Source organism: Blennius ocellaris (assembly GCF_963422515.1).
Source record: "Blennius ocellaris genome assembly, chromosome: 21".
NCBI lineage: Eukaryota > Metazoa > Chordata > Actinopteri > Blenniiformes > Blenniidae > Blennius > Blennius ocellaris.
The window spans coordinates 21,288,181-21,302,111 of record NC_137670.1 but is presented as its reverse complement, the minus strand read 5'-3'; the positions used below and the strand labels follow the sequence as shown (position 1 = coordinate 21,302,111).

At 42.7% G+C, this 13,931-nt stretch overlaps 1 protein-coding gene across 1 annotated transcript in view; it reads right to left on the bottom strand.

The window, feature by feature from the left end:
• ryr2a (ryanodine receptor 2a (cardiac)) overlaps positions 1-13,931 on the bottom strand; it is a gene marked incomplete at both ends in the record, with an annotated part of 435,130 nt that overhangs the window by 264,647 nt on the left and 156,552 nt on the right. Inside the window, 3 exons of the mRNA XM_080517507.1 lie at positions 138-297; positions 2,143-2,226; positions 2,371-2,474. Coding sequence (XP_080373633.1) covers positions 138-297; positions 2,143-2,226; positions 2,371-2,474 — 348 coding nt within the window. The remainder of the gene's footprint in view (positions 1-137; positions 298-2,142; positions 2,227-2,370; positions 2,475-13,931) is intronic.

Below are 13,931 nucleotides of genomic sequence, written 5' to 3'. Positions count from 1 at the left end.
TGCCAATGTTCTCTTAAACCTAAATGCACTTGAAATGTCCTAAAGTTGCTCATCACACTTGAAGTGACAAAACGCCATCAGGGTGACCTTTAAAGTGAGGAGGGGTACAGTTTTTTACAGATCGAACAGCCTCACACCTGTTGGATCCCGTAAGTCCAGCCCTGACGGATGCGGTCTCTGGCCCAGACGTTGTGTGCATTCTCAGCCAGTTTGTCCACCATGGCTTCCTGTGTGGAAGTGAGTTTGATGGTGCTCAGGTCCAGAGGAGCTGGTTTGTAACCACTGGACAACTCATAGCTGTGAGTAGAAAAGAAGAGAGACATAAATCTTTACATCTTCCACATTGATGCCATTTTAACTGAAAACTCTGGAGGGCTTGATATAATGAGTATTTGAGATGATGCAGAGAAAAGGCAGCTGCAGACTAAATGTCGCTTCAAATTACAAAAATTTTCATTTCATGTTCAACTTGATGAAAAGTGATGATTATAATGTATGTTAAATACATGAATTTTCATTCAACAATCTGCTTTTTGCAGTCAAAAAGATGTTGTTCTTCTCCAATCAGTACTTCTCACTGTTAGCCTTCCTCTGATCTTAATGTGTCCTTCCTCTGTCTTTCACCAAGCCTTACAGTGAAGCCTTTATCGCACCTTAAATAGGTCCTTCATTAGAACATAAAGTGGTCCTTCATAAGGCTTTAAATGTGGACTTTATTGCACCTTAAATATATCCTTTATCAGCCCTGTAAATGTAAGGCAAGGCAAGGCAAGTTTATTTATAGAGCACCATTCAAACACAAGGCAATTCACAGTGCTTTACCAAAAAATGAAAGAAATTAAAGAAATACAGAGTTCCAGAAACACATTAAAGCTTTAGAAGAAATGAAACAAATGCATCAAAACAAATAATGATGAAAAGTATAATAAATAAGATAAGGGATTAAATAAGATAAGTTTGATAAAGTCAGTAGAATCTTTTTTTTTTTTTTTTTTTATTCAAAAGTCCTGATTTAAAAGAAGTGTGTGTGTCAGCAGTCTTCAGGTGTTCAGGAAGTTTATTCCACAGGTGAGGAGGTAGGAACTAAAAGCTGCTTCACCTTGTTTCTTCTGACTCTAGGAACAGTGAGTGGACCTCTTCCTGAGGACCTCAGAGGTCTGGAGGTTCTAGATTCTACAAGTCAATCAGAGATGTATTTAGGCCTGAGACCATTTCAAGGTTTATAGGTGAGAAGTAAGATTTTGAAGTCAATCCTTTGGCACACAGGCAGCCAGTGCAGGGATTGGAGCATGGGTGTAGTGTGCTCCACCCTCTTTGTTGTCCTTCATCAGACCCTATGTTGCAGGCAGCACCTCACACAGAGACAGGTAAAACATTATCAAAGATAATCGCTCCTTTTCTAGAGTTTTTGCAAATAAATATCACAGATCAAGAACGAAAAACTATTATAATATCATTTCCAATTCACCTGATTTTAATAGATGACATACATGTATTTGATGAATTCAATTAAACTTAATTTTGGCCCTAAAATACATGTTTTCCTGTGTCTACCAAATCATGTTATCAAAGTTGAACAAAGATTCACATCATGCTAACAAAGTCATATCTAGAACTCAAAATTACCAACATTTACAGAAATGGAGTTAGAGAGTTGTATAATACACTGTATTTTGTATGTAGAGATGCTAATATGACAGACTTCTGTCATTTACACTTTATTATCTTTCAAACACATTGGGACTGGGACTGACATTTTATACATATGTTTTCCCCATTTGATAATAAGTTAGACATGCTCATTGATACCAATGTACTTTTTATAGCCGTTTCTGTTCTTGAAATGAAAAAGACAAATTCATCAACACCCAGAACTCGTTGGATTTTCCACTAACTATAGCCCATGTAAACACATTGCTCCAACAGAAAAGAACACAAGGATAATGTAAGAAAAACAACCCCAGGCAAAGGAAGTTCAGCCAAGAGCGATAATGTACTAATTCTATCTGTAAATCTGTATATGACAAGCGTTTACGCATTTGTTTGAACCTTTTAAATTGGTGAGCGCAGTTTCAGAAATGTAAGTCTTTCTGTGTTTGAGTTGTGCTGTTGTGTATTTCTTCGTGGCTGAAGCTGACTTACGTTGCTGAAAGTGTCATAGTCGTCACTTTCTCCACTGCGTGTTCGTCTGCTAAGCCAACATGACAGCCCAAGGCCAGGAGAGTCCTGCAACACGCAAAACAAGTTCACTGAATTCTGATTTCAAAGTCTAAAGAACTGTGAAATATGTGCAATGTGTTTGAGGTCTTAATGGTTTCACTGCTCAATGCTTGGTGTGATGCGGTGGAGGTCACTGCACTGGTGCATTACTTGAGCGTCTCCAGAGACATCTGCAGGTTGTAGCTCCGCTCCTGCTCGGGAAGCTTCCAGAACTCCACCAGACAAGGATGTTGCCGCTTGTTATCGTCTCGCACCTAAAACACACACACACAAGAGAGACCTTATCACCTGTATTTCGTCTATTGTAATGCATTGTATTACACGTTGCTAAGTTTCCATTGAAACATGCTGGTCTGCTGATGAACTGATGAACAATGTGATCCAGACATGATACACTCATAATCTCATCATAAATTCACTGCAAAAAAGGATTTTCAAGAAAGTAAAAAATTACTTGTTTCTGGGAAATTGTTCTTATTTTTCACCCAAAAAATTAAGTATGTTGACGAGCAATGTTTGCGTTAGAAAAGCAATCTTATTTTAAGAAAACACATCTAACTTCGTCTTAATAAGACATTACAGCTAATGTTGAGCTAGAATGACTAGTAACAAGCTACAATAATGGTTTTCATGAAGAGAAATGGAGAAGGAGATGGTTGCTTTTCTTATTTTGAGAGAAAGACCAATTGTATAACTTCTTAATTTAAGCAATGAAATGACACCAATTAAAGTTTGAATTCAAATATTTTTATTCACTGCTTGACAAATGAAAAACTCAAGTCAGTACAATAGCACCGCTGTATCAGCTCTTGTTGGCCAGTCAAAAAATGACAACGCAAAAGTGTCCATCAAATCAGTGAACAAGCAATATACAACAGACCCACCACCCCAGGGCACCACATGAAACTGTGCTCCTTTTACAATGCGTCAGGTGAGGCTTTGTGTCGTCCAGTCACATCCCCCAGGCAATCTTTCACAGGAACATATGTCATATCCTTGTGAGTAAAACTGTAATATAGTGTGAAATCCACAAGGTTATCAGCAGATATCAGTGCTGCTGCTTGTGCCATGTTTGGAATCTTTATTTTATATGCCATGTAACATCTGTCAAAACAAATATTATTGTACTGCTGAAGTTCAAAACAATACAACCATGAATTTATTATGTAGATATTTTTCACAAGTTCAAATTTGGATAAATCATTAGGATAAACACCACTCACAATTAATGTTTTGTCCCGCACGTATTTGTTGCCATATACATTTATCCATTTAACAGTAACTGCATTGTTAACGTCATAATTTCCAACAAAGGCCTTCATTTTTTCTTCTAAGTATGACATGGGGCTTATTTCAGATGTCGGTCCAAATGGACACTCATTAGAAAAAATTGGGTGTTTAAAACCACTTGCATTTTGACAACATTCATACATTTGATTATGCCTTATTAATGACTTGCCGACATTTTTAAAATTCATTTTGGAGGCCCATTGTTTGAAGAAGCAGTGTTTTGATTCCAATATCATGCACATGTGACGGATCATTGGGCCAAGTAACTTTATCTGGGATGGAGCATGAATCAAATAATGCTGTTTTGGGGTGATGTTATTATCTGGGGAAAGGTTTTTCACGTGCTTTAAGTTCTGTTCAATAAGTGTTTTTTAATGTGTTGATTGTCTGCAGACCAATAACGGGCGCAAACAAAATTTGAACAAGCTCTATTAGTTCAAGAATGAGTTCATAGTATTCACTACCTTTAACTGTATTAATCAGAAATGGCAGTATCTTAAGTAGAACACTCATTTGCCCTGAGGACTGCTTCAACTTATTACCATTGGAAGCCAACGTGCTATAAGATACAGGGTTTATCTAATATTAACTGGAATAGGGTAATCCACTTAATGCAGTATTGAAGACATCCACTTTTAGTTGTCCCAAAAGAATTACCTGTTTCATCACACACTTTATTTCTAATGGAAATAATTCCTTCAAGAATTATATGCATCATATCTTGGGTTGTTTGTTGGATTAAGTTAAAGGCTGGGAAATCTACCAGTTTACGTCTTCTGTTGATATGTTGTTTTAAGGCTGTTTTTGAGATACCCTGGCGGCCTTCACTACCGGACATGTGTCTCTATTGTCCTTTCCTCAAAGTTATCCTCATCAAAATAGATTTGCATATCTTCAAATGAACATTCACACTGCTTGCATTTACTATAAGTAAATCCACCCAGGTCGGTGGAGTACCCTTGTCACAGGTGGAGGAGTTCAAGTATCTCGGGGTCTTGTTCACGAGTAGGGGAAAGATGGATCGGTGCAGCGTCTGCAGTTATGCAGACGTTGTATCGGTCCGTCGTGGTGAAGAAGGAGCTGAGCCAAAAGACCAAGCTCTGGATTTACCGGTCGATCTTCGTTCCTCCCCTCACCTATGGTCATGAACTATGGGTCACGACCGAAAGAACCAGATCCCGGATACAAGCGGCTGAAATGAGCTTCCTCCGTAGGGTGGCTGGGCGTACCCTTAGAGATAGGGTGAGGAGCTCAGTCACCCTTAGAGATAGGGGGAGGAGCTCAGTCACCCTTAGAGATAGGGTGAGGAGCTCAGTCACCCTTAGAGATAGGGGGAGGAGCTCAGTCACCCTTAGAGATAGGGGGAGGAGCTCAGTCACCCTTAGAGATAGGGTGAGGAGCTCAGTCACCCTTAGAGATAGGGGGAGGAGCTCAGTCACCCTTAGAGATAGGGGGAGGAGCTCAGTCACCCTTAGAGATAGGGGGAGGAGCTCAGTCACCCTTAGAGATAGGGGGAGGAGCTCAGTCACCCTTAGAGATAGGGGGAGGAGCTCCGTCACCCTTAGAGATAGGGGGAGGAGCTCAGTCACCCTTAGAGATAGGGTGAGGAGCTCAGTCACCCTTAGAGATAGGGTGAGGAGCTCAGTCACCCTTAGAGATAGGGGGAGGAGCTCAGTCACCCTTAGAGATAGGGGGAGGAGCTCAGTCACCCTTAGAGATAGGGGGAGGAGCTCAGTCACTCTTAAGCCCCGGTCCCACCGCACACAAGTGCCGGGACGGAGCGGAGCGGTACGGAGCGGTACGGAATAGAGACCCCAACCGAAATTTTGGGTCGCGTCCCCACTGCAGAGAGGAGCGTGGAAAAGTGGGCGGGGCTTATGAGCTCCGCAGAAATGTGACATTATAACAGAAAAGAAAGTCGTCAGATGTAGATCTTATGAATCCTCTGTTGTTGTTTAAATTCTCCACTTTGCACTGTTACTTTTTGCAGCAGTCATTTTTTGCAGCGGAGAGCTGCAGCGCAACTTCCGTGTTTGTTGTGAGAGAGCGAACGCTCGGCCACTTGCCGGCGACTTGAGGCCACTTGCCCCGCACTCCAGCGCTGGGGGGCGGGGCAAGTGGCCGGAGCGTTCCCCCCGGTTGGCTGAGGCACAGACACGGGAGTCTGAGCTTTCTGCTCAAACGCAGGAGGCTCTCCACTCCGGCGCTGATCGCGGTCCGGCAGCACAGCGCCGGAACAGGGAGGCGCCGAGCTCCGAGCTCCTTTTCATCGCTTCCGCGGTCCGTCCCCGCGATAAAGCGCCACTGACCGCGGCTGAACAGAACGCTGACCGCCTCTGGAAAGCGGACGTCAAAGATCTGTTTCCTGGTCCTGAACATTTCCTCCGGCGTAGTTACTCTATGGCTTGTGTTGAATGAAAATGAAAAGGTAAGTTCTTTGCCATATGGCTGTTGGGATCTCACAAGACCACAGAAAGTTTGTTCACTTCTAAGGAAAGACCATTTTCATATGTCATGATACACAGTAATGACATATGGATTCAGACACAGGAATGTGATTGACCATCACACCCAGTGGGGGGGACCTTTTACCACAGCAGACCCTCCCCTGCTTTCTGCTGAAAAGACACTTCCACCATGCACTCAGCCAGTCACTGATTGGTTGAAGCTCTCAGGATTCGACACCTTCGAATCCACAAACTTTCAACAAAAGCCTACAAAAGCAGTCTTGGGGAGAGTCTGGCAGTGAGCTTTCTCCTGTGAACACTGTGAGAAGAGCTGCTTCACAGCAGCTCAGCTCACCCAGCGTTAGCATCCAGCTAACACGCACCTAGCGTTAGCATACAGCTAACACTCAACCAGCGTTAGCATCCAGCTAACACACACCCAGCGTTAGCATCCAGCTAACACCAGAGGCCTGCAACCAGGGCCTTCACTCCTCAACTCCTCTGCTGACCCACCACGAGGGTCAGACCTTCCCCTGGTCCAGAGACCAGCACCCAGAGTCTGATCTCCCATCAACCAGGAAAACCAACCAGTTCCTCCAGGACGGACCAGGGAAACGACGCCTCACAGAACTTCTTTGTGTTTTCCTCAACCAGCAGGAAAACCATCACAGACCTGAGCGACCAGCTCCTCAGTCTGGACAAAAGGAACAACCAGGAGCTGCAAAGAAAGACTCCTGACACATCAACTTCATCTTCTTCTCCTCAGCCTGCAGAACCAGCAACCACAGTTAGCAGGAGGTGCTAACTACAGGAGAAGACACCAGCTTCCCTCCAGCAGGACAACAACTGAACTCCTTCCAGGAAGTGGGAACAACAACTGGGCTTTACCTGAGATTAGTTAAACCTGATGCTATGATAGAACTGTTTAACTTTATGAAGATGTGTTGATTCTGTTACAGTGATTGAGTTCTATAGATAATGATATTAGGAGCAGTTATCAACCTGTAAACCAACGTTAGCTCTGCCACAGACACAGGGTCTGCATGCTAATCTTTGCTTTACTAACTAGTTAACTCACAATCCTACACATATCACATCAAAGACAACATCACACAGTAACTGAACACCATCTGACGACTCCTGACGTTTTACAAAACACGTCTCATTCACATCAAGTCATTCTAGAAATGGTCCTTTAGCAGAGTGTGAGAAAGTGACAGCCCGTTCTCACGTCAACACAGCTCACCTCACGCACTTCCTGGTCCTTGGCGCCGCTGAAGGAGCTGTCTTTCAGTGGGCAGGGCAGGAGGAACAGTCCACTGGGTGTAGGGGTGCACTGTTTGTATTTTTGGATGTAAATATGTATAGTGGGGACTGGGTGATGTATCACGGTAATATAATGTATATATTGTGTATATAATTATGCTTGTTTGATGTATGTGTACTTTATTCATGTGTTTCTTTGGTTGGGTTAATTTAGGATCAGTTAAACACCCCGTAGACGGTTGTGTCAGCCCAGAACGTTCTGATTGGCTAAACGCAGGGTGGGGCGGGGCCTATTTAAAGAGGCCCGCTGTCAGTGTCTGGATGACTGAGAGACTGAGAGCACGTCAGTCTGTGTCTACTGGCCTGTTGTGAGGCAGCAAGTAAAAGAGTCCTGTGAACATTTGTAAAACGAAAAGTAAACGAAAAAATAAATGTAAGTTTATTTTTGAAAACACCGTCAACCCTCTCATCCTTGCCGCATCCTCTCTCCCAACACCCGCCGACCACATCCCGAGTCGGGGGTCCGCCTTGGAACCTCACACAGAGACACCCAGGAAGCAGACGCTAAAGACTAGCTTCCATGTTCCATTGTTCTCCAGCACATGGTGGAGACCCAGGACAGACTTCCTGTTCTCTGATAACCTCCATCTGAATGGAGTTTCTTGTGATCCGCCATCTTGTTTTGTAGTTCATCACACGTCTCACACACACACTCCTTCCACCTCTCTCTCTCTACACACACACACACACACACACACACACACACACACACACACACACACACACACACACACACACACACACACACACACACACACACACACACACACACACACACACATGCACCTACACACACCCAGCTGTATATAGTTAGTTAGAATCTGTGTTTTATTTGTTTTCATTGTTAATAAATATAATGTTTGGAATCATACTTGCTGTGTTATTAATGAGCACAAAGGTGAATGAAGGATTTTGGAGTTCTTGACACAGAAGAGGTCGACATTTCAATCTTTACTGTTAATTCTGGTAATTGTAATTAATTTAACTATTAATTCAAATTCCTGATGAACTGTTTAGTATATCTTATGAGACTGATAGAACTGAATTGACTATCATTTCCTGTTAAGACAGGTGGAGCTCCGAGGTTCTGATACAGATCAGATTACATTTCAATAACAATTAATAACTATCTTTGATAATTATTAATTATTATCGATAGCCAACCACAACATAAATAGTGATCCTTATGAGGTAAGAAATCCCGACATGGCAAAACTAAGAACATATTTAAGAAATTCATTTAAAATACAATTTTCAGTGATTAAAACCTGTCCCCTAACAAACATTTATTTTTAGTAGATGTCAAAGAAGAGTGAACCTGATATTCTTATATTTTGGCTCCACAGTACAGTGTATTAAATGGGCAGGGTTGGTCATTATTTATTATTTTTTCATGGTATTGTACAGGAGTAGATGCTGTTCTGTTTTATATTTTTGAGATGTGTGGTTGTGCAAATTTCTTTTGATCCTCTAAGTGTAATGTAAATGTATTATAGGCGTAGATTCCTGCTGAGAAACCACCATCAACCATTGGAAGCAGTGACCTCTCCAAAGAGGAACCCAACACTTCAAAGTTTGTGACTATGTCCAACCCATAATACATACGGTAATCTTCACAGACAGCAAGCTTGAGCAAGCACAACGCTCCTACTCTGAGAACAAACGGCTGAGGACAGAGCATGTCGAGCCTTTATCCAAGGAACTCTTCTGCCAACTCATAAGAAACACAATGACTAACATGATTTCAATTGCAAGAGCCACCCCAGATACCCCAGCAAACATGAGGTTAATGCCATGGCGAAGTGATTAGTGGAGTACTACCCAATGATAAAAGGACATGATGGTGGCTGTTGGTCACTACTACTTTTAGTTTGGTGTTTCTGGCAGGAGCACATTGCTAAAAAGCTAATGAAGAGACTCTCAAATGTCAAAAGTCCAAGAAAGGCTAAAGGTCCTCCTAACAAGAAGCCATGACAGGATGAGGATACAGATGTTACAACATGTGACTACCATGGAGATTCCAGTGCATCAACCATTATTCTTTCACCTGCCAGAGCCAGCACTCTAGTGCAACACCAAGATAGCGGTGATGAAGCATATATGTGGTGCAGTAATGTATGCATCTGTGGGTTTGGGGGGTAAACATGCCACCAACAAGTTAACATAACTGCTTCTCTCTCTTTCAATGGATTTTTTTTATTCCTTTCTATATTCTGTCAAGTTGAATTAATCAAATGAACCTGTTACTTATCAATTTCCCTTTAACTGTTAACTAGAGATGTCCGATAATATCGGAGGGCCGATATTATCGGCCGATATTGACTTAAAAATGTAATATTTGGAAATATCGGTATCGGATTTTTACAACCGATATTGGAACTTCCGAGTCTGCATGAACGCAGCATGGCACGTTTATGGGCGCGCGCTTGATGACGTTTAACAACAACAAAGACAACATGCTGGACTCGTGGCTAAGAAGGAGAAGCCCGGTGAATGAAATGTCCGTGGAGGACTGGAGGCTCAACCAGGCCCTCTTCCCTGCTGGACCAGTACCTGACTGCACCCTGCACCAGTGTTGACAGTGAACCAGTGTTCAGCACTGGTACCAGTACCTGACTGCACCCTGCACCAGTGTTGACAGTGAACCACTGTTCAGCACTGGTACCAGTACCTGACTGCACCCTGCACCAGTGTTGACAGTGAACCAGTGTTCAGCACTGGTACCAGTACCTGACTGCACCCTGCACCAGTGTTGACAGTGAACCACTGTTCAGCACTGGTACCAGTACCTGACTGCACCCTGCACCAGTGTTGACAGTGAACCAGTGTTCAGCACTGGTACCAGTACCTAACTGCACCCTGCACCAGTGTTGACGGTGAACCAGTGTTCAGCACTGGTACCAGTACCTGACTGCACCCTGCACCAGTGTTGACAGTGAACCAGTGTTCAGCACTGGTACCAGTACCTGACTGCACCCTGCACCAGTGTTGACAGTGAACCAGTGTTCAGCACTGGTACCAGTACCTGACTGCACCCTGCACCAGTGTTGACAGTGAACCAGTGTTCAGCACTGGTACCAGTACCTGACTGCACCCTGCACCAGTGTTGACAGTGAACCAGTGTTCAGCACTGGTACCAGTACCTGACTGCACCCTGCACCAGTGTTGACGGTGAACCAGTGTTCAGCACTGGTACCAGTACCTGACTGCACCCTGCACCAGTGTTGACGGTGAACCAGTGTTCAGCACTGGTACCAGTACCTGACTGCACCCTGCACCAGTGTTGACAGTGAACCAGTGTTCAGCACTGGTACCAGTACCTGACTGCACCCTGCACCAGTGTTGACAGTGAACCACTGTTCAGCACTGGTACCAGTACCTGACTGCACCAACCAGTGTTGACAGTGAACCAGTGTTCAGCACTGGTACCAGTACCTGACTGCACCCTGCACCAGTGTTGACAGTGAACCAGTGTTCAGCACTGGTAGCAGTACCTGACTGCACCAACCAGTGTTGACAGTGAACCAGTGTTTAGCACTGGTACCAGTACCTGACTGCACCCTGCACCAGTGTTGACAGTGAACCAGTGTTCAGCCCTGGTACCAGTACCTGACTGCACCCTGCACCAGTGTTGACGGTGAACCAGTGTTCAGCACTGGTACCAGTACCTGACTGCACCCTGCACCAGTGTTGACAGTGAACCACTGTTCAGCACTGGTACCAGTACCTGACTGCACCCTGCACCAGTGTTGACGGTGAACCAGTGTTCAGCACTGGTACCAGTACCTGACTGCACCCTGCACCAGTGTTGACGGTGAACCAGTGTTCAGCACTGGTACCAGTACCTGACTGCACCCTGCACCAGTGTTGACAGTGAACCAGTGTTCAGCACTGGTGCCCACATCATTGATGAGAAGAGAAATCTCATACATTGCTGAGATGCTGAGATGCTTGTATTCATACAGAACAATCTCCCTCTTACACATGAGGACATGGGAAAGAAATAGACCAGTTATATGGACGAGTCAACTTCAGTCTTTGTTTTTGTTGCACTTTAAAGGAGGGCTGTTTAATTTTGTGAGCATTTCTGTGCCTTTCTTGTTTATATTTGCACTATTTTGTTCCTCTTAAAAGAGATTGAGCCCAGTTTGAGTCTATTATTTGACAAGTTATGTCCATTCATATGTATATTCATTCATTGACTGTTTACAACTAATGGACTGAAGATATGCCTCTTCCTTTTTTTTTATATTGTCTGTGGTGTTGTTGAGTTTGTTGTTGAGGTTTCTCTCTAACACTAAATAAATATGGCACTTTTTTCCATAATTTAAGTTGTTGTTCTCTTATTTTTCTCAGTGTGTACATTTGGAAAGCCATGTTTGATTCACATTTGCATCCAGTGGGGCATCACAATAAAATTAGGCATAATGTGTTAATTCCACAGTAGGAGATATTTTATGTTGTTGTTACCGAACAGTTTTGATGTAAAAAGCCAGCATATATCGGTATCGGTGATATCGGTATCGGTGATATCGGTATCGGTGATATCGGTATCGGAAATTAAGAGTTGGACAATATCGGAATATCGGATATCGGTAGAAAAGCCAATATCGAGCATCCCTACTGTTAACTGTTTTAATTTGGAAAAGTAATGTTTCCCCACAGTCACACATTTTCTTCCAGTGTTTTTATGTTATTTGCTTGCACTATTTAAAATTTTTTGCACCAGTGTACTATAACAAATATGTAAATACCTACATGGCAATGATTCTAACACTCTCTCCCCTGCTCTATACATTTAGCCCATTCGATTGACTTCTTCGACAGCCAGAAAACCCAGGGAAGGCACTACAAGACTCCCCAAGAAGTGCACAAGTCCAAGAAGCCGAACAAAGCTGCAGTGACCCAATTGCTGGACGGAGAGTTTGAGTCTAGAAGACGCTTTATTGACTGTTGCTCTAAAAGAGCCAGACAGACCAACACTTCTCTGGATTTATCCGTGTTTCAGAGAAGTGGATCACGTAAGATAATCTTTGCCTTGTGCCATGTGATGGCCACAGCCATCACATGTTTTGAGTTATCCCGTTATGCATCTGGGGCTTCTTTACATGATTTCAATATTTCTTAGACATCAGTGCTCTTGTTTAAATAGCTGTCACTCAGCAAAGACCAGGACAAATTGCAGACATTATTTGGTTTTTATTAATTTTCTTTCTGTATTTGAATGTGTTTTTCAGGTTCTGGATGAGCTGCAGAGGATTATTCAACCAACCAATTCCCGGTACATCTCTGAGGAAAAGAACACATGGGATAGCTTCTTGTCAAAGGTGCAGTTTTATGGTGTCATGAAAAAAGCCACGAAGCCTCCAAGAACGTTGAATGGAAGTATGGTCACAGTACCTTGGTTTGATTAAGTTTATAGTTTTGAAGATTGCTTAACCAGTTATTTATGGCGATGTTGTGTCTTGATTCTTTTCAGTCAGACCAGTGGAGCATGCCACAGAGGTGTTTAGAGCCCTGCCACTGCTCTTCCCATCCAGCACTGTGCCTCCCAGGAAACTGGGCACCAGCAGCAAAGCTCTTTTCCATGTCCTTACGGTGAGGCTGAAGCATTTTAACTGCTTGTTCCAATTAGTCATACATGCTTTATGTGCCAACTTCTCACCTTTTGGCGAAATTCACAGTTTTGGACCCCAAATAGGTCATTTATAATTTTTGTGATTCATTTATATCTGCAATGAAAATAATTGAAAGAAAGGTGGGAGGGTCGAAGACGTGAGCTGTCATGAATCTAAAACCTGATTCTTGCGGCTGGCGAGCATGGTTCCTGTGTCGAGTTGTTTCGTAATGAATGCAGTCGGAGCGCAAGCGCTCAACTCGGCCCAGATAAAAGATTGTTTGGCTCATGGCGGGTGGATTTATTTAAGATTCGTACGCACAAGTCTCTCAAACGTGCACCTTGCACCTGCACAGACCTCGGCAATATGATCAACGCCTCACACGACACCTGCAATTTTCAACACACAAGCTTATCTGAAGCCTATCCAGAAAGAAAGCATATTCACTGTTTCTTATTAATTATTCCAAGAAATGTTTATATTGTCTTAATATGTTTAAGAATATAAACTAACTTGTCTTCTGTCAAATAGGATTTGGTAATGTGAATATGATGTCGTCACATTTTCATCCAGTAGAGTGTAGTAGCCTACTATAGTTGTTATGGTTTATTTAAATAAAGATTCTTGTCCAAGATTGACAGAGAGATTTTATGAAGCAGACGGGTTAACACTAAAACAACCGGCATTCTATCACTAGTAGAAAGGCTATAGTAGTCATTTTAACTGTTGACCAATTTTTTCCATATCATTTCCATGATCAATGTAAGCTATAAGAATAAAAGGATCTGTAATGTTGTGAAAGGTATAATAAGCTTCATGACACAAGTAATGTGTCAAGTAATGCATTGGAAATGTGTAATAGTTTATACACAAACAGCCATTTTATTTACCTATACAAAGTCAGATGAAAAAAATATATTATTTTCTTTGTATAATAATAATAATAATAATAATAAAATTACAAATATTCATTGGATATTTAGGTAAGTTAGCTTAGAAAACAGCATTAAGTGTTTTAAGAGACCCAGTC